Source organism: Diadema antillarum, unplaced genomic scaffold, assembly GCF_040938485.1.
Source record: "Diadema antillarum isolate AM-2024a unplaced genomic scaffold, OU_Dant_1.0 scf00000134, whole genome shotgun sequence".
Classification (NCBI taxonomy): Eukaryota; Metazoa; Echinodermata; class Echinoidea; order Diadematoida; family Diadematidae; genus Diadema; species Diadema antillarum.
Genome location: NW_027271023.1, coordinates 1,509,176 through 1,531,049, shown reverse-complemented (window position 1 = coordinate 1,531,049; position 21,874 = coordinate 1,509,176). Strand labels below are relative to the sequence as shown.

Genomic DNA, 21,874 nt, shown 5'->3' with positions numbered 1-21,874 from the left:
AATACGACACGGGACTTGATTATGTTTTGTGAGGGCCCCTTACTTGATGACTATCTTTTATATGTTTCACCTCGAGTTATAATTTTCCACACCGATTTCTGATTTAAATGTATACCTCATCAAAGAAGAAGAAGAGTTGGCCTGATTTCCATTTCGGATGTGATACTCACATCACGGATATGAAATCATCGTAGAGGGTATCCCATTTGGTAGGTGAAGCTATACACGACCTTCGACACATGTAGGCAAACAAAAGCTGAAAGAGAGGGATTGAATATGTTGAAAAAGAAAAAGAAAGAAAAAAAAAAAGCTTGTTCAGAATTACTGGTATTCCTAAAGATTTACGGTGAACCTAAAATTGCCAGACCTTGAAGAGTAATTATGTGTAGCTTCTCGCAGAATCCTGACACGTGAGCATTTGCATCATTCCAGGGATTCTGCTGGGTAATACGCGATGCCATTTTGGCCGACTGCAGGTTAAATCCACGCAGAAGTGTACACTTCCTTCCCCCTTCTGATCGGGCTCGTCCGCCCCCGATCCCCGACCCCGATCCCCCGAGCTGCACAATAACCAACGCTCCAGGTACGAGCATTATAATACATCTCCAACTGAACACGGTGATGTTATGGCGGCGATCATAATACGCCAAACATATTCCTTCCTCACCCCTGCGGTCGGAACAAGAATCTGAAAATGGTAATACATTGTATGTAAGGAGAACATGCAAATGATAACAAAAAGTAGATAAGAAGAAGAAGAAGAAGAAGAAGAAGAAGAAGAAGAAGAAGAAGAAGTAGAAGAAGAAGAAGAAGTTGGAGAAGAAATAAGCAACAAGTACACTTCGATAATCAGCCCGATTTGTGGCTAATTAGCTAATTGCTTTGAAACTATCTTTCGAATACCCGTCTCCAGGGGTGTGCAGTACTCTGATCCATAGTCTAAAGGGCTTTTTACACTTGTGTTTCTTAACCCCGGACTTTCTCTGACCCAGGACTATCGTTAGTCCCGTACCAATTTTTTCAGCTTTTTACACTCGCCAATTAGTCCCGTACTATCTCTTGTCCGGGGCTAAGGAGAAAACTGACCTTTTTACACTCGTATTTCTTAGCCCCGGACTTTCCAAACCACATGAATATTCATAATTACGCTGTGTACTGTACACGTACACGCACGCACCGGCAGCACTTGATTACCTCGTTTCTGATTGGTCAGTGAGGGTCGGACTTCGCCTCCTTCGCTTAGCCCAGGATTATTTTGTCGTTCTGTTTACACTCACTTGCTTGGCACCGCAATTGCGGTGCTAACCCCTGCTAATTTGCAGGGCCAGATAGTACCGTACTATCGGTGGGGCTAGCCCACTTTGGCAAAAACGAGTGTAAACAGAAAGTGGGCTAAGGATAGTCCCGTACCAACGGTGGGGCTAAGGCCCCCCCTTAGCCCAACCGTTGGTCCGGGGCTAAGCAAAAATTTACAAGTGTAAAAAGCCCTTTAGGGTTCCTCTACGCCTTAGCCACCCGGGCCCGGGGGATTAGGGCTCGGGGGTGTTTGAGGACTGCATGGAGTGATTTCTCGCGATAAGAAAGGGTTAGTTTAAAAATAACGTGAAGAAAGAAGATGAAGATGGTGACGACGAAGTAAGGAAAACAGACAATTTGCAAAATTTCGGAATTTTGTTATCTGGACATTATCTTCAAAAGTGACGTGAATTGAAACAGAAAAGAAGAAGAAGAGAGGAACATTAAAGAGGAGAGCGTGGGGAGTGAGAACACCTTTACGAGAACAGAGAGGGGAAAGTCTTGTTTCTAAACCAGAAATTAAAGAGGATGTCGAACCTCCAGAATGGATGTCATGTGCGAGGTAGCTTGAAGGATGGGGAATGTTTCAAGAGATCAAAACATAGATATTTAGGGCCTTTTTTTTTACATGGCTGTTTCATCTTAAAATGACGATGCTTATCATCATCACCAATGCAAGCGCGATGACAGTTTTGAGAGGAAAAATGCATCAGAACATGAAGCCCCCTTTCCCATCGCTTCTGCGATGATGCTATAGGGGGAAGGTCGTGCAGGTGCGCCCGGCGTCCTTGCAGGGTAGTTGCAAGGAGCTGCTGCTGCTGCTACTGCTCCTGTCCTGTCATCGGCTTCAATTATTCAAGTCTCGCGGATGTTCATGTAAAATGGGACTCGAGGTACATCCTCACGACCTATAGCATTACGGGCTCCGTTCCGCTCCTCTCCGGCGAACCCCTTCCACCGTTTCCACATCATTTTAGCCGCATATTGCGAATGACATTCACACGCATTTCCCCCACACACCCTGAACCAAGTTGCTTCATGTTATCCACATGGTCATTTCATTTTATCTGCTGGTCTTTCAAATGAACTTTTGAATGAAATACGCCCTGTAAACCCCTCCATTTTTGTTCTCATTTAGTTTGTTTTCACATTATTACCATTGTCTCTTGTAATATCATATCATATTGTGTACATACATTTATAATATTCATGATTCTCTAAAGGTATTTCTGCGCGTGATCGCGAGTCTAACGCTCTTTGTAAGTGGGACTATCACTTTAAGAGCAATCCATGCATACTTAGAAAAATGCTTCATGGTTCAATGAATATGAAAATAAAGAGAAGTGCATTCTGGGGTGATGAAATTTCTTCGCCTAGTCAGAGATCTGGTGTGGGAAGACAAAAAAAAAAAAAAAAATGGTGCTTCTCCTTTCACGACAAAGCACATCTCCCCTCTTATATTCTTGATATACGAAAATGAAGAACAGATCGGTGAGATCCTCTAAAAAAATACGACTAAGGGAAATGAAACCTGTTTAATGGAAATAATTTTTCTGGCGTTCCTATTATATGGGAACACGATGTTTGTGTCGAAATATTGTGATTAATATGGGGAGGAAAAAGTGCGTTGATAACTCATGTCCATAAACCACATTATTTCTTTCATAATTATGTAATGGGCATAATCACGAAGAATATACCTGTTTTTAGAAAATATTACAGGCTTTGACACATTCTGTGTGAATACAAGTACATGTCTAGAGACTTGTAGGCATAAATGGAACTTTATGTTGCTTAGCTCCTTCAACTGAAACATTCTAGAGACGATTCCAACCTAGTTTAAATGAGCTGTTTTCATGACGTGATCCTTCAAGGTTTGGTGACATCACGTTGACATCAGCTGTTGATAAGATTCTCTATGACACCTGCCCAATCTTTTACCCCACCCCTATTCCCATCCCCTCATCATGGTCATAATGCCCGGTGTTTATAACACACCTGTTACTGCAAGTCAAGGGTAAGTGGGTCTAAGTGTTTGCGAGGTTACCGTGGTAACTCAACGAGAGGGTGAAAATTCGTCCCAATTTGTCGTGGTCAGAAAAAAAGGAGGGCACACGAAACGTTGTTCCTAGTAATATCATTATTGTTATAATTGTATCCTATCTGAAACGACGATAACAAGTTATTAAATCAAAACGTACTTTTGTGGAAGAAGATAAGGTAAAAGCCGGAAGAAAAATAACACGCTCGTGTTCTATTGGAACCTACCGCACAGATAAGGGTCATCCATATGGGGTGCCTTAATTGACTTAGTATCAACTTAGACCACTATAAAGCCAGTAGTTTGCCTTCTCATTCATTCCGACTATCACATTCTCTACCCTTTCATCTTTTTCTTTAACATAAAAGTTGTTTTTGTTTGTTCGTTTGTTTTTTAACGAATTCATGTACTCATGGCATGGACGGGTACACTTCTAATAATGTCAATGTTGCCTGCGTCCGCAGTGGTTATTCATTACGGCCAGACTGAACCTTCAAGTGACATGCGAAAGCGATATAATGTACTAGTATTACTTTTTTTGTATGCATTTTCCCCGAGATAATGGTGATGATGATGATGATGATGATGGCGATTAGTATTATAATAGTTATTATATTATCATCATCATTATTTGTAGTTTATTTTTGTTGCTGCTGTTGTTATGGTTATCAGCACCATCATCGTCATTTGTATTGCTATTATTTCATTACTATTATAATTTTCTTTATAATCATTATTATCATTATTACGCAATGACTACATTCATCATTACATTTGGGCATGCATGCTTAAATTTGCAATGGCGGACGTAGACGCCTTTTCTTCTTCATCTCCTGCTTTGATCCTTTTCTTTAATCAACGCTTGCCCATCTTGACTAGATGGTGATCTGTGCTTAACCTCGCTGTCGCTGCTATCAATTTCATCTTACTCGACCTCAGTTTCGGAAGTAGGTAGGGTGGTCGGTGTATCGTGTTTCTTATCATAAAATTGCGAGTCATCTTGGGACCCATGTACAACTTCCGAATGACTTCCGTTCGGCCGATGAGACGTTATCATAAAGTGCAGAGTTGATATGTCTCGTAATATTTTTTCCATGACACGATTATCTTTGACAGAAGAAAGGAATTCAAAGTTGTGCATATAAGACGCGCGCAAATGCCGCCTGACCATCGGATTAACATCCCTTCCTTTCCAATGGGGTTGCATGAAAGGACAGTGTTATCCCATCACAGCAATATTGTCAATCAAACTTATTCCTGAGACATTTATGACACGAAAATTTGGGGGCCGGATGGATTCTATATGAAAACAATGAGTAATTACTTTCCGGATGGAGTTGAATTCAATGACAATTAAACACCATGTCAAAGTTGTCTCATTCCTATATCTGACAATCAGAATGGTAGAAGTCGTACCAAAGTTGGACCTGGACTTTAAAGGAAGGGTGGCATTGTCAAGTTTCACACATTTTCGCCGGATATTGGTGGCGACCAAATGTGCGAGTTAGCTCAGGTGATGATACCACTGACCCACGTACACTTCCATCTCCCTGCAGGAAAACCTCACCTTATTACGTAACGCTTATACCGATGTTATTCACAGCCATTCTGTTCGACCTTGTTTCATTAACCCTTAGCTCCTAATTCACGAAGGTGGCACAATCTTTGTCCATGGTTTAAACCATGGACAAAGGCCGTAGTTTTGTATGGGGCGCCAAGTGTCACATGACCTATTTCGTTACGAAATCAGTCATTTCGTCGACAAAATGTTAACATTTCGTAACGAAATAGGTCATGCGACTCTTGGCGCCCCATACGTTTGTCCACGGTTTAAACCATTGGCAAAGATTGTACCACTTTTGTGAATTCGGGCCTTAGAGTCATCAGTGGTCGTTGTTGTTAGATTTGCTTTTTCCAACACACCAGCAAATTGGTGCCAAGGACACAATCTGTTTTCTTTGCAATCAAATGTCAAAAAAGAAGAAAATATTAAAAGAGTGAGGGTATTTGTGTGGGTCAATGGGAGAAGTCTGTGATAACATCGGCTTATGTAATTGCAATGGCAATTGCCAATAATATCAACTTTAGTGCAACTTTGAAATACCACAACTTTGTCCTTGCGACATATTTAGAAAAAAAAGTGGGAAATATCATACTTAACTGCGATAACTTACACGATGAACATAGATAGACCGAGTGCCATTGGATGCATAATCAAAGAAGTAAGATTATTTCTTCGTCAGCATAATTTGTCCGATATATCCACCAATGGTATATAGTCCCTGCAAAATCTGCCGACCGGATCCATAAAGTAAGTAAGTCGTTATGGTATATGCTCACAGGAAAACACCACTCTATTCCTGCTTCAATACTCGGGAGGCATTTGGCTTAGAGTGATAGTGGTTGCTTTGCAACCAAGTTAACATGTTAAGTGGGACAGTGCTATCGATGCAGGACGTTTTGCTCAGGTGCCCTTTCCATTTCCAGTTTATAATCAGCAGACATCGGAGCGTTTCCTATAATTTACAGATTTTTATCTCGCGTATTTCGAGACCCCGCGTTACCGGCTACATTTGTAGTTAACCCCCCTATATGACAATTTCAGTTCATTTTATTCTTTGCATTTTACTTACCCGGGACACACACAAATTTTCGAAACAGTCAGTCGGACAATATCTGCCGTTTTACCTAGCATTTCGATCCCTTATCAAGATGGAACTCTGTTTCCAGGCTTCCTTGGGCTATGGAAGAAGAAAAAAAGAAATATTGATTTTTGTCCTGTTATTTGTTTGTATGTTAGCCTCTCACCTCCCTGGTTTGTTTAAAAGCTCCGTAACTCCGTGTGAATATACTTGCTGTATACCTATATCTGCTTACTCGCCCTCCATAGTACTTATAACGCCTTGAAATAGACTAGATCACTGGAACTGATAACTAAAGAGTCCCTCTAACGTAAATAATTATTGTTTCAAAACATCTGTTTTACATAAGTGGCTTTTATGTATTATTTTGTAGTATCAGGGACCAACATTGCCAGGTATTTCACATAACCTACGAGTCCGTTTGTTTGTTTATTTGTTTGTTTCATTTCCATCTGAGAAGATGGCTGGATAGCCCATATGATCAGCTGCAATAGCTCGGGTCCAGTTAGATGTAAGGCGGGACCACTTCACCGGGTTCTTTGCGATGAATAAATGAAGCGGGATCTTTAAGATTTTAAAAAAAAAAAAAAAAATCTGTATGAGTTGTGACTCTCTCCCACACGGGACCTCCATTTTATGTCCTATCCGAGGGACAGAGTGTTTTGCCTCTTGCCAGAGGCGACGGTATGTTTACACACAACATTGCTCAGTGGGACTCAGGAATCAGGCCGGGGTTCTTTGGGTCGTGAGGCAGACGCGCTACCGACTGAGCTAACTAACCGCCCTTTAATGTTCTATGATTATGTGTTGTTCTCGATGCTTGTTTCATGCGTTGTATAGAAGCACTCTTGCTGTGCAGAATCTGTTCTAAAAAGAAACTTCCCCAGTCATTCTCTCTCAATTTACCGCGAAGATACACAATCATCAGTCTTGAGGGTATGATGAGGAAGAAAAGAATAGCAATCAATTGTGTTCAAGTCTTTCGATGATTCCATTAATGCGCGGGAAATTCGATAAAGCGACATCAATCAGTAAACACCATAGAAAGCAGGTAATTCGATTTGAACAGGCACGTTCTCTCCACCGTACGTTTACGGATGCCGCGTCTTCCGCCTCATTTCAGCGTTTCTGCAAGAGACCAAAAATTAGTCCTCTGCCATAAACGTATTGTTCCGCAAGCGGAGCAACATTCACAAATTAGCGAGAGGAGATCGAGGGAGGGACCATGTTTCAAATCAATTAGCGTAATGCGTTTATTAGCGCGAACTTCGTAAACATTTGCTCATGAGTCTTGTTGTCTATATTTGGATGGTAGGGTGAAACCAGTGACCTACTTCTACTTTTCAACACTGAATATAACATTTTGCATAAATTGTTTTTGTTGCTGTTGTAACCCTGCAAAATCTGACATCATTGCACTACAGATGTAAGAATATGACACTAACGTTTCATTTTCTATACCCCTGCGGGGGTAACCCCTGACAGCAGGCTGTCAATGCTAATTTCTACGCTTTTTCTGGAGGATTAATCGCCTTTCACTCATGGATTTATAATTTCTCTGACCATGAGCCTAAAAGGAGCCTGAACCGTAGTTCTCTTTTTCCTCTGCTGAATTCAGTCTTTGTCGACATGAGAATTATCTGCGTAAATTACTTCGGTGCACTTACTTTCTTGGAAAACAGACAGAAAGTCCTCCAAATAGAATGTTCCATCCTGGTATTGAGTCTGAAAATCCCTGTTCCTCTCCGTACTTCAAACTTCTTAGTTCACGTCGCTTCACTTCTCCTTGAGGTTTTATAAAACATTTGGCGCCCACCTCCCGTAAAACATGACAAATCCAATCACAATCTAAAAATATAAACGACCCTATCTCTCTCTCTCTCTTCATCTTCGTCCGTACTTCCTGTTTGTTTTCTCCTCAATGCCCGTCAAATCCATAATGATATAATAATTATACATAATATCATAATGTGAAATATCTTTGTTTTATAAATTTAGTTTTTGCTATTCATTGTTGGTATTTCATTACAGGCAGGATTGGGACATCTCTTTTATTCGTGTACGTTGATTCCAGAATTATCAATAGACCTTTAAGTCGCTAAATATGTAAATGGTCCTTTTAATATTAGCAAGTGGAAAAATGACATCTAAATTAAAGTCAAAATTTTTTTCTTTGTGTGTTTGTTTTGTTTGTGCTTTAAAATTTCTGTCGGCATAGTTTCTTCTTCTTTTTATTCTGGTTTTGTCCACATTCAGTGAATTTAAGCACTTCTATTCAATCTTAATTTCTCCTGTGTAGGGTAACTACTTGATTCAGACTTCTTATAATTCAATGATGATGAAAAAAGATTTCTGAATGATTTCAGGGATCTTATCTTGCCTTAATGCTTGATGGAGGATAAGATTGTAAATATTCTAAATGTTTTCACTATTATCATCATTATCATACCCATCACTTCCATCCTATTTTTGTAATCAATGCTCTCATAATTACCATGATAATGATAATGGTAATAATGGTGGCGATAATGATAATGATCATCATAATATGATGATAACGATTAAAATAATAACACTGATATAATAATGATAACAATGGGATTCTTAAAATGATGTTTCATTTGTTATCTTTCATTGTCGTTTGTCAATTTCCTTTCCTTGTATCAAATATCTTTTTTTTTTCCTCTCCCTCTCTCGTGGAACAGCAGGTCAACCTTGACTTTATGTCAATGAACGATCTTACAATCACCAATAATTTCGCGTATAATCGTACCCCGAGTTACAAGTTTCCCCAAACTGTGACCTGCTCCACCACCTGGTGGCGCCCTCCGAAAAAAAAACCAAATGATAGTGCAACTACTGCAAAGTATGTTCAGGCAGTATAATACATGTAAAATCAATATATGAATCGGTTTTGATCATATCTAAGTCTTATGGTACGGTCGTATGTCACTTCACATACCTTTAACTGCATCCAGGCATAGTAGATGGTATTTTAAGCACTAGCTCGCCGGGTCTATGACGTCAGAATGGCTCAAGTCATTTTCTTTTAGAGTTCATTCAACTTTCGTGACTGTCTCACCACATCTCCGTTTACTTCCGCGATTGCTGGTGGTTGCTAAAGTCTGTCTTTAATGTTCTGGATCGCGATAGTAATTCACTTGAAGGCACTCGTGGTTCTTAGTCAGGAGTGCATTCTTATTCATGGTCGTGGTGGCCTAAAAGTAAAATCTGTGACTATACCGTCATAAATCATGGTGATGCGCAAAAGGGGACATCGTTTGACTTTTTTTTTGGGGGGGGGGGGGGCAAAATAATTGTATACGGTCAGTGCAACTAAAAGAGGAAAACGAATGCTCAAAAAATGAAGAAAATTACAAGCATGAGTAATGACAAAATGAACACGAACAGTAACACAAACAACAACGAGAACGCTATTACTACTACTACTACTACTAGTTGTAGTATTATTATTATTATTATTATTATTATTATTAGTAGTAGTAGTAGTAGTAGTAGTAGCAGTTATAGTAGTAGTAGTAGTAGTAGTGAGAATATTATAGGAAGAGTGATGATGACATTGATAATGATGATGATACTAACAATGATGTCAATGAACATGATTGTATTGATAAATGTAAATTAATGAATGAATGAAGAAATTAACATTAGTATCTTGACTCTATTATTATGTTCACCATAACTTAGGAGTTGAAAAACAGCAACCCATGCATGCGTGCAGTTTAAACACACCTCACTTTAATCGCATGCGTTTTAGTAGAAGGTAATAATAATAATGATAACTGCGAAACTATCTACAGTGAACTATGTAAGAAAAGTAACCCCCCCCGCCCCCCAAACAACCCCCCCCCCAAAAAAAAAAAAAAACACCAATAAAGACAACATCCAGATGGAAATTTGAAAAGTAACTGAAATGATGTATCAGAGAAAGAGATATCAGATAGTTCAGCTCATAAAGATTAATCAGCACAAAACTATTTCGGTGTGACCGCGGGATGACGATCAAGGTAGCTGAGATCGTCCCCCCTACACCTGCTGGAGTTATCAAATTAAAGATATCTCGCACAGGTGCGACCTCTTCGAGATAACACCGATGGTGATGAGGACCATAATCATTGGGCCCTAGAGACGCAATTAACAACAAACTATTAGATGAGGATTTTGCGATGTTGGGGAGAGGGGGGGGGGGGGGGAGGGGGGAGGAGAAGAAGTGCAATGGTGCTTCGCATTCCCCACAACAGTGCATGGATGTGAAAAGTACAGCGGGTCACTCCGTCATTTAACCACTTATTTTCAATGTACCAAGCCCACCTCTCCACACCTGTTAATTCTTTCCTGGAATTTGGATGAGGAAAATCGATATTCGATATCATGCTAGTTGTTTTGGGAATAGCGTGGCCAAGGCAGTGTTGATGTTTTGCAATTAACAGAAGAATTATGATAATTTGTTATACATGTAGCTTACCTTGTATGATTACACACAGGCACGCAGCCGCGGATATATAATCATTTCCGTGTCAAATCAATAACAGTGACTACGTCCATTCAAATGAATGTAAAAATGACTATGCTCTGTGCATATACCAAATGGCGTGCGGAGGTGGTGAAGTTTGTCCAGGTGTGCTCAAGAAGTTGGTGTTAAATTCGTTATCGTGCAAGAGATCATACCTATTTTTATTTTCCTTGATGAATTCAATAACAGCGTGTAACATTGATGAGAAGGAGAGTCAGACTTTGTAATGGAAACGCCTGACTTGATTATTCCCAAGGAAATAATATGTTATTTTACCATTAACCTTCTTCTATCCGGGCTGTGTCAATAAAATCTTTCCATATCTTTGCTTGTTTCATATGTGCGTGTGTGTGTCTTTTAACTCTCTATACATATTGCAACAAATGTTTAAAAAGTTTTCAACTTTTGGTAACCATACTATTATTTTCATAGTGTCATAAATGCTCGACCAATGCTCAATCTTTCGTCTTTACACAGTTTTAGAAAAGTTCTACAAGTGCTCTTTATTTACACAGTGTCACAAAAATTCAAAGTGTTCTTATGTTGCTGTTCTTTGTTTACAGTGTCACAAATGTTCAACGGATACCAATGAGTGGCGTACAGACGAAGAGGTTCAGATATATGACGAAATGCAGTGTTTTTGGCGTAGCCCAGTGTAGTAGATATAGGTAAGTGTACAGTTCACTTCATGATAATGTATCATTTTACTGCAAAAGTACATTGAATTAGCCTTTTTTCCTTTTGTTAATTTTTCCCTTTTCTCTTAGGTTTTTTCATTTTAGGAAATGTAATTTACTTTGGTATGTGCCCATGTATTTGTTAACTTTGCTTTTCATTTATTACCTTTTCTATCTCATCTGCCTTGTATAGTTTGGTTGCCTTCAGACAGCTGTCAGACTTTTACATCTCCGAACTCGGTTCCACTTCAGTCTGCACAATTACCCATTCACTGCAGCACAAACTACTTCTACGACTACTGCTACCACAACTACTGCTATTACCACTACCAGGGCAATGTGACCATGTCTTGTAAATGGCTATTAACATTCATATATCATTAGCGATGTAAATGAAATGTAATGTAACGGTTTTATCCAGCATTAGTCTCTTTGATTAGACATAACTATATTTGTTCCCTCTCTTTCACTGTCCCTCTCTTCTCTTCCCCCTTCTTTCTTCTTCTTCTTCTTCTTCTTCTTCTTCTTCTTCTTCTTCTTCTTCATCTTCATCATCTTCTTCTTTTTCTCCTTCTTATTTATACCTGCAGGATCGTTTACGTGAATGCATACCGTGAGCTGGTGTCCACTCAGTACGCGGTGAGGCCCGGATGTTGCCCTGGCTACGTTCAAGAAGGGTCCATGTGCTTGGAAGCACCACCCACAACTGGTATATATTTCAAAATTTAATATTTTAGCTCCCTCGTGGAGACATTATATTGGCAGAACACTTTATTTTATTATTTGATAATGTTTGATTTGTTTATGATTCATTATGGTCTGATTTGAGGTCAGTATTGTCTGGATGGGGCAAATCATTTTAATGGGGTCCTAATTTTTGTAAGTACAACAGCAACAAAATTCACATTTTAAGTTTGTTTGTTTGTTTGTTTGTTTATTTATTTGTTAACCTGTTGTTTGGTTGGTTTTCGGGTGTTTTGATTTGTTTTTTAAAGGCATACGATTTAAGGATTGCTGAGAGCGCCACTGGATGACGTAAAAAAGGCCGCCATTTTCATTACGAATATCTATGATACAAAGCCAGTTAACTGCTGATTAACAAAGTATGTCACTGATGCATATTGCGCGCGCTCTCCTTTTGAACAGTTTCAATAGTTGCTCACTATTCGCTTACAATCATTCACATTCCGAGATCCTTGAGATTATTGTGTCGACCATTTTCATCATACAACTTTGCCATACTCACCTTTGAACGTTTTGAAAATGATAGATGCGCAAGCATAAAAATGATTGAATACATGCAACTTGTGTCAATAGGATGAAAGCGATGCATCAGGTCCAGGTAACAGCGCCCTTTTACATCCTGGGTCCGTTTCCACTGGCTTAATTCTAGAAAGACCGATGAAGTCATATAGGAATTGAAGCGGTGACTTTAATCAAGTCAAAGCAATACTAACGATGATAGAATGACAAACTCCCTAGTGGACATACACACAACAACAACAACAACAACAACAAAAAAAAAACACACAATCAAACCGAGTGATAGGTAATGATATACACTACATCCATCACCAGAGAAAGTAAATCACAACATCATTCCTGTGATATAACCAGAATTGAAAAAAAAAAATAGTACAGAAAAGAAAGAGAAACAGTGAAGTACCACAATATTTGTCATCTTATTGGTCAAATAATGAAATGGAACTCTACCAAAATTTACCCGTCATTCAGTGGGCCTGTTAAATGAACAATAATTGCCTCAGAGGCCGCAGCTATCTGCAAACTGCACGTCCTGATGTTATTGAGCCTTACTCCAGCTGTGCAGAACATAGGGACCCTAGCTGTCAATATCCTTCAGCCCCCCCCCCCACTTCCCCGCAATCCCCTTCATTTTCCCCTTCATACGCCCCTGCTGTATCATAATAGGCCTAATTGTCAACTGATCAGCACATTATGGTCTCACCAAAAAATGTATTCCACGCTGCCCAAACCTTTCAAAATCTCTGAGTGGTTCGCAATACTGTCGGCGCTAATTAGCCACAAAGCCTGGCAGTATGATTGCCTTACTTTAAGAAATACAGATGAACAGAAATAAACAAAACAAAACAAATTAAAAGGCCCAGGCAACGGATAATGACGATAAGACCAGCGGAAAAGGGTCACTTCCTCCGCCATATCGGGACGACTGTCCTACATGAAAAAGTTCGCGTGAACTCTGGTGACGATCACAACGCCATCCTTTCTCAATGCAGTCAAGGTCTCGCCGTTCATGCATGTTTTTATCAACATGCTGTTTACATGAACTTACCGTGATTGTCAAGGACTGGCATATAATACTGGGCAGGTGAAAGTCATTTTGCTGGAGCATATTTATTAGGTTCATGTGGTACCTATAGCAACTGCCACAACCCCCTTGTACCATTATTCGGTTGGGTAAATATGATCAATATGTCAACGCTGTTCCCTGGATCTACCATGGTCATCAAGGCTTGAAGCATTCTTATAGGAGGGTACCAATTAGCGCTAGAACAAAGTCATGGTCAAGTTCATTAGGACATCTGTTAGCGTGGCAATGGGAAAGATAAAGCGGTCACTTCAATCGTGGAACAAGACATAGAGTTCACTAAGCCCTGTACACATGTAGTAACCACGTAAACTGAAGTTCGAACACAAGCTCGCAGACACGATTCCAAGCCAAAGCGGGAGCACAACTTGCACGGCTAGACTTGGGCTTGTTTTGAAATGTTTCTATTGCGCGTGGCGTAGGCACACACATATCACACGTAACACACGCCTACATTATTTTGTATCATAGATAGATTGTCACATGGATAGATAGACAGAAATAAAAGAAAGAGCAAAGAGAGAGGGTAGAGCAAGGTGACTTGGAAGAGATGGAGCTAACTTCTCAAGTGGTCGCTGTTTGTTGGATTTCTGGCTCGATGATTCAGTTTCCTGCAAACGGAGACGTCTTCAGGTCTTTCATTGTCATCAACTGTGTAGAGTGCAGGTCCCAATCGCGAGGAAGGGGGGGGGGGGGGTGGACTCTCTCTGATTCCCTGACTCCTGTATGGATTCCACCTTAAAATGAATCAACGCCGAGTCATCAACGCAGCTCGCCCCAAATCGCTCCAAATGCTTTTGAATTCATGTCGTAGATTACCACCTTCATCGTGTATTCGCTAAATCTCGGCTTTCCGCGTTATTTGCGGGGTGAGAAACGTTGTGTTTTTCCTCCTTCTTCTTTTCTTTTTTCTCTCACGATACGAGAGGCATCGTGCCGTTTGGATGCTATCTTAGCACTCCGTTTCTTAATGACGTCACAAATGGGATAAGTTGTGACATGACACACTGTCTCTTAAGTGGGTCTCCTATTTTATTTTGTTTTCATAATTTGAAATGAATCACATAGAATCAAAATTCATGACTTATCTTGTCATTGTTCTCCGTGTTATGGAATATTAGTATTTGTTATCTTTTCCAAAAACTCATTTGAACCATGTTTCATTTCATTGGAGCTTTATTTGAGTTACATGTTCTTGTTTTGTTCTGTTGATAAAGCCCAGATAGAGACATGAATATGTATTTGGCGTGACTTGGATGAAAGACGTCACATTCCAAAAAGTAGTACAGGCAAGCACTACAGAATATAAAGAAACTAAAAGAAAGGCATAAGTGGTATTCGGAGGCGAAGACAAAACACAATAGTGATTTACACAGACTTGAAGACTCGATAATTCAGTGCCTTGACCGACAGACTGACAACGCGTATATGGTTAATCTGTTACAACTATCTAATGAGTTGTCCGGATATCCGATATTGATGTCTGACTCCAAACAACCGCAATCATAGTTCAGGCTGATTCAAGTGACTACTAGTGCGGCGATAAAGTCATTGACCATAATTGCCTTTCATTCTTCCCTTGCCGGGAAGTTAAATCACAGCTGTTTGCTCTTAAAGGGACTGTACAGTACTGGTTGAGGTAGGGATTCATGTTTTGAACATTCCTAAGTGAGATAATGAAAATCCTCTTATGAAATATGAAAAAGCATGTAATTTTAAGAAGGATTCAACATTTATTTGATGAAAATTGGTTTTCAAATGGCCGAGATATCCAAAAAAGTGCTAATAATAAAAGGCGACATGCCCCAACTTTATTAGTATCTCTTTGTTTCACCTTGTTTTTGGATATCTCAGCCATTTCAAAACCGATTTTCATCGAATAAACTTTTGATACCCCTTAGAACCGCATGCTCTTTGACATCTCATAGAGTGGTTTCTGAATATCTCACAAAACGTTAAAAGCTAAATCTTCACCTCGACCAGAACTGTACACACCCTTTAAGTTATGTGCTTTGTTTTGTTTCTCATGTGTTTTGTTTAGTGTTGTTGATATTGTTTCATTTATTTGTTTCTACCTTGGGTTAAGGAAGAGGCTCATATCCATCAACCAAAGGAAAATATATAACATCATGGGAAGCGTGAGACAATTAGTATATCACAAAAAAAAGAGCCTTGTCCCCAATTTCGTTTAGTCATACTCCCATCGAATCTGTAACATTTTTATCCCTCTGCTCGTACGCCTGTGCTATAAGCCTGTGAGCGATATGATGAAATTACAATAATGAAAAAATGAATATTCTGTGGTGCCATTTCTGCTAGCACGTTAGCCCTCCTCTGCGGGGGTAGCCTCTGTCTCCTGATAATGGAACGTGCCCTTTGCTATTCTCATCCCATTTTTCAGCGCAAGGATTTTTTTTTTTCAACTTGACCTTCAAGTAATTTGTCAAGTCATGAATAACGAAGGAAATTTAAAGCACATTGAAGGAAAAGGGACGAATTTGTCAAAATGAGGAGGTTTAATGATTACATAAACGAATAGATAGATAGATAGATAGATAGACAGGTTTTATATGATTATGGATAATAGACAAATGACTTTGGTATACAAAAATAATTAATTTTAATGTCTTATCATGAGTGTGTTTTTGTGTCCTAACAAAAACAAACAAACAAACAAACGAACAAACAAACAAACAAACAAGTTGCTATAAACGTAAATATATGACGACAGAACTTTCGTTCCAGAGGGAACAGGCTCAAATGGTCACAGGAATTCCTTCTGTGCCGTATCCACACGTGAAGGGGACGCAGCACAGAAGATGACAGTTTCAACGCATGTCCTACATACAACTCTGGATGTGACAATCAGACAGAAGGTAGCTGTCAATCATCTTAAATGATCTGCAGTGACGTTTTCCTGACCTTAACTTAGACTAGAGGAACACAATAGCAGGCACATACAGGCCATATAATCATACTTGCTCACAACCTTGGAATCTACGTCTAAACCGCAGCTCCAAGCCTTCATTAACTTCCCTTTAGAAATGTGACCACATTTCTCTTCTGTTTTTTCGTATGCCCGTAACTGCAGTGGCTCTAAGAACGCTCTCAAAGCACCCGACCACTCTGAGCACGCACACGGGAAGAGCTCCCTTCAGTGGTCTCGGACCTCGCGGATCTGCCGGGGGTTACCCAATCAAAGATGGTGGTATCAAGGGGTCCGCCGACCACCACGATGGAGGTGAAATTCACCAGGAAGGGGGATACTTCGAGGTCAACCCCGACTACAAGGGTCCGGCCGTCGACAAGGTCCTGCCTCTGATCGCCTCGGGAGTGGCCGGGGTTATCACTCTCACCGCCGTGGTGGCAGTCGTCCTGATCGTGGTCAACAGAAGGAAGAAGAAGCGAAACAAAATACAACCAGGGTAGGGCACGTTGGTTTAGTTATAATTAGTCAACTTTTGGCTTGCACTATGCAATCACGATCAGATTTAACGTCTTACATATATGAATACGGGCTTCTAATTTCAATACTTGAATTGCGTCATAGGCAAAATAAGTATGACTCTAACATACATCACACAATAATTCTTGTGACAAGAATTCTCACTCCTGAGAAGGATCATGCAGTGTAAGTGAACTGTGGTGATAAAAAGAGCGAGGCTGTACACAGCGATTATTTGATTCAATTTTAAGAAATCCACCAAGGAAGGACACTTGTATTGTTTCCCTGGGCAGTATTACTTGGACACATTGCACTCTTAAACTGCACCTGATGAAGCACAAGCCTTTAAAGATTCAAATCTTCGTACTTTAGTAGTAAAGATATCACTGTTTCATTGTCAAGATGATGTAATAGCTTCATCTATGAGTTTGTCTCTCAATGGGGGTAAGCGTACTTCTACTCGGGCTGTTGTCTCTGAGAACTTATGGGTAATGTTCGTTATTCCGAAAATTCGTTATTCCATAAATTCAAAGAAGGTGCGTACTAAACGAACCTTTCTAATTATGAACCTTACTTCATTTTCGGATGAATGAACTTCCAGAATAACAAACCTTATTTCATTTTCGGATTAATGAACCTTCGGAATAACGAAGTGTGGCTTGAACTTGTATTCTCATCGTAACACCAAGGCGGCATCGCCTTGATCACCTTGATATTACCGACTTTGCATGACATATTCCTCTCGACCCAGGTTCCACGATTCTGTGAGGTTCCGCTCCGGCAACCACCCCAAGCCTCCGACCAAGCTCGAAATGAAGCGGGTTTCCGCGGTTCGACCCACGGTACAAACACTGTCGAAGCCGACCACGAAGCCATGCAAGGCGTCCAAAAAATGCAAGAGACTTTCGAGAAAAGGTTAGCATGTCATAAGTTTTCTGTACAATTTCGGGCAGACGTCAACTTAATTCAATATGAAAGTCAGATTCTCACCTGTCATGCCCTGTATGTGTTTATATCTATGAGACATTCTTTTAACAAGAAGTCATAGTTCAGAGGAATGATTCTAATTTTGGTGGTGACACGTGACACGATGAAATATCAAGCAGTGTTGTCTGTGCCGACTCATGCGGCATTTTTTCCCTTTAAACTGAGCGACACTACAATCCATTAAATTTTGCTGGGTAATGATCTCTTCACCTCCCCATTTCATTCGATGAAGTCCATATAAAACAGACGGTCAGTGCCTGAGTAATATTTATGGAAAAGGGAACTACCCCGGTATCTATTGCATAATTATTCAAGAGACCGAAAGTAAGATTGCAATTGATGTAAATGGTAGACGTGGATATGCATCCGCCTAGAATAATCATTCCAAACAGATGCAGCCTAAACATGACGTTGACAGACAGACTTTGTCAGACCTGCATAATATTTACGCTTTAGCTGCTTTATTATGTCTAAGAATTATTCGAGTCAATAGGTTCTTCTTTGTTGTTTTTTTTTTCACAAAATCCTGTAACAGACGGCCCCTACGTCGAGATTGCGGAGATTCCTGGGTCAGAGTTCGGTCCAGTTACATCCAAGGCCGAGGTTAGCCATGCGGACGAAGTCAAGAGTAAGAACAAGCTTCAGCCTAAAAACTCAAACAGCGGACAAAGTTTGAACGGATCACAAAAGCACAAGAAAACGGGCGCTAAGCGCGGAGGGTCCGTACGAACAGTCCCGCAATACGCCGTCGTCAACAAGCTTCGCAAAGCCGACAACGACACGGAAGAACTGCTCGATAACAGCAAGAAGCCGAAGAAAAGCCCGGAAGAGGAAGACAACCTGCATGGGGCTTACCATGCCTTCAACTTAGATGAGCGCAACGCGAATGACACATCGCCTCTCTACGCCGATCCAAATCAAAAGAACCAGGGGAAATCCAAGTCGAGCACGTGGAACTCTCGAGTGGGCGTCAGTCTCAAAGATGGGCCGCTGCGAGGCGTAGGAACTCTCAACACCGGGAACGTCCTTGCTTTGGTGAAGCAGAACAACTTCCAGGAAAGCACTAAGCTCTTCACCAGTTGTGCCGGGGGAGGGCGACGCATGTCATCCGGGTACGCCAAGGACGACGAGTCTGAGAACTCGAGTGGCTACAGCTCGTTGCGGCACAGTATAGAAGGTGAACCTGATAACATGTACGGCAAACTGAACCACGCGAGTAGCGTTAAGCCAGCTTGTGAGACAAAGAGTCCAGGCGGATCTCTCGAGGGGTCAGAGGAGAACGACTACGATAAGCTGAGACGGGGGCCGAAATCAGGAGTGACCGGAACGAAATGGGCTACGTCTGGTCATTACGAGACTCTGGACGTCAACGAGAGCTGATGTTAACAGAACTAGGGCAGTGTCTTTTCCACAGTCATATCCCGGTGTTGGAGACAGCCATGAATCATAAAACGAACTGTTTCGCTGTGACTATAGTGTGGAACGCCCAGCAACATTGATACGAGGTTTTCCATGAATAACTGCTTAGGCCTACGTGTGTGCATTTTGCACTGACTGACAAGTTTTCTACAAGAATGCCCGGTGTAACATGAAGTCGAAGATACAATACGGATAATACCAACTGCTGCATTCTGTTATATAACATGTTATACAAAAAGTAGTGCAATATGCGCAGTATCACTTTATGCCAGTATCTAGCTGGACGTGTCCATCAATCCACTGAATACTGATAACCGAGTAGTGTACATTCAAGATGCGCTGAAGTATGATAAATTGGAGGAAAGGGGTAAACTCCAAACGCGCAACATCTTTGTGGTACTTGAGCTACTTGTTTTGGTGTTAAAAAAGAGAAGAGAATCTATTCATTGCGTAAGAAATACATTCTGTAAAAATTATAGTATCCGTAGCACAATGAAAATATCTTATTTATCGATAGGCAATTAACTTTACAGCTGTCCTTTTTCTGTTTATAATATCGAGTTAGGGGAGATATTCAACTCCGCAATGCAAGAAGAGCGGGGAAAAATCAAATTATTCGGGAGAAAGTGGAAACCAATATTGAAACGTTCAAGAGCACTTTATACTTGTAAATCGTGTTCTTATTTCCATTCAAACAATTACAGATTTTAGGATCTCTGCGAGGGCAACAAGTTGGAACGACTTGCAAAAGATGTCCCAATTACTTATCATAACAAGGTTATATTGAACTGCATTGACTTGCTAACTACATTTCATCTTCAAGTTTGTGCTAACTTGTTTGTATGCTATACAGGGTTTCAATTGAGGCAGTTTCCTATGAGAGGCTAAAACTATTATAACACATCAAATACAAGTTATCAACATAGGAGAATTAAAAAAATAACGAAAGTGCCCTGCTATAATTTGACTTGCTCTAAAGTAATTCGAAATGCATGTCATGTGTATTTGAATGAGTGTGTATATAATGTATATCTTTTTTGTACTCTTGTAATTGTATATTATGCAAAAAATAATACGAAGCATTATATCTCTATGCTGTTTTCTTTCGGCGATAACGTTTGAGCGTCTAGAATAGTTAAAGTGGATTGATGACGGAAATGCGGCTGCACATCTGGTCTTTTTTTTCATAATCAACTTTTTTTCCCGCTTTTTATTATTTCAACGTGTCACACATCGCATTGACCATCTTCACTTCGATATATATGTTGAACCTTCAGTCCCTGTCTCTTTGCCATTGTATCTTTGCTTTGATCCATAATAATCGTGACAGGAGTGCATACACCATATGGAATTTATTGGTAAAAATAATCATGATGATTATATGTATAGATTGTGCGATGATATCATATTATCATAGAGTTCGTGTTGTTGTTTTTTTTTTCTTTTTCTAAGATTCTTTTCTTTTTCTTTTTTTCATAGTTGAATAAAAAAAAGGATGGATGTGGATGCCCAGCTCTAGTACATAACATATCAGGATAACACGCAGAAATCATTATTCTGGCTTTAATTGTTACTAAATTTACTTTCAGGAAAAAAAAAAGAAAATCATCCTTAATGAAGACTAGTTCCGAGTACACTCGGGTAGGTGTCTATGGAAAATGCCTGTTATAGCAAAATCAGCCCGATCTTAACAGAAAATAAAGTACAAAGAGATAGACTATTATTGAAGAGCTTACTTTTAAAAGACGCCAAATGTATTGCATAAAATGATGGATTTACCGCCTTTGGGAAGCAAGATCTTCACTATATAGAGAGAAGGAAATAAAGGGACATCAAGCAAACTAACTACATAAAAAGATTTGATATGCATCCAATTCATTGCTGAATTGTCTGTTACACCAACTTCGTTCTCTGTCCTGGAATCATTCTTATCAAACTATATACAAAAGTACATGCAATGCACGGACTTTATACAAAATGATACCAGCATGTACGGAGGAATGATAGTGGAATGAAATTGCCTGAAGAAATGAGTTCTCATGCAGAAGACTCTCTATCACAAGCAAAGTGTGACTTTGTCTGTTGGGACCTGAATTGTCCCGTTACACCTGTTATGAGAGATATAATATTTATTCATATTAAATGTATGTAATGCTTTAATAGTCTCGTTAACGTCATTTCCACATTTTTTATTGTGAATCTTTTTGACTATTACACATGTGTGCATTATGCTCTCCTCTATCATGAAGAGTCACTGCGATGCCATGTCAATCAAAAGATTTTTTTTTTGTGGTCTGATGGATATGAAGCCATCATGCAGCTTTATAAAACAATGCCTTATGCCTTTGTCCAATGTACTGAGTGTCCAGCCCGAGTGTCCCCCAACCCCTCCCAGAGGCGTTTGTGTCAGGTCTCGCTGTTTTGTGTCATAATCCCATGGACGGTCTTGTCATGATATTCTATACGCTTGAAAGATTAATAAAAAA

The 21,874-nt window shown here is 40.0% G+C and overlaps 1 protein-coding gene across 1 annotated transcript in view; it reads left to right on the top strand.

Annotated features, from left to right (window-relative positions):
* Positions 1-19,349, top strand: part of LOC139720880 (uncharacterized) — a 38,564-nt gene extending 19,215 nt beyond the window's left edge. Inside the window, exons 2-6 of the mRNA XM_071632211.1 lie at positions 11,077-11,181; positions 11,781-11,899; positions 16,629-16,962; positions 17,734-17,897; positions 18,505-19,349. Of these exons, the coding sequence (XP_071488312.1) occupies positions 11,077-11,181; positions 11,781-11,899; positions 16,629-16,962; positions 17,734-17,897; positions 18,505-19,349 (1,567 nt within the window). The remainder of the gene's footprint in view (positions 1-11,076; positions 11,182-11,780; positions 11,900-16,628; positions 16,963-17,733; positions 17,898-18,504) is intronic.
* Positions 19,350-21,874: the final 2,525 nt, after the last annotated feature.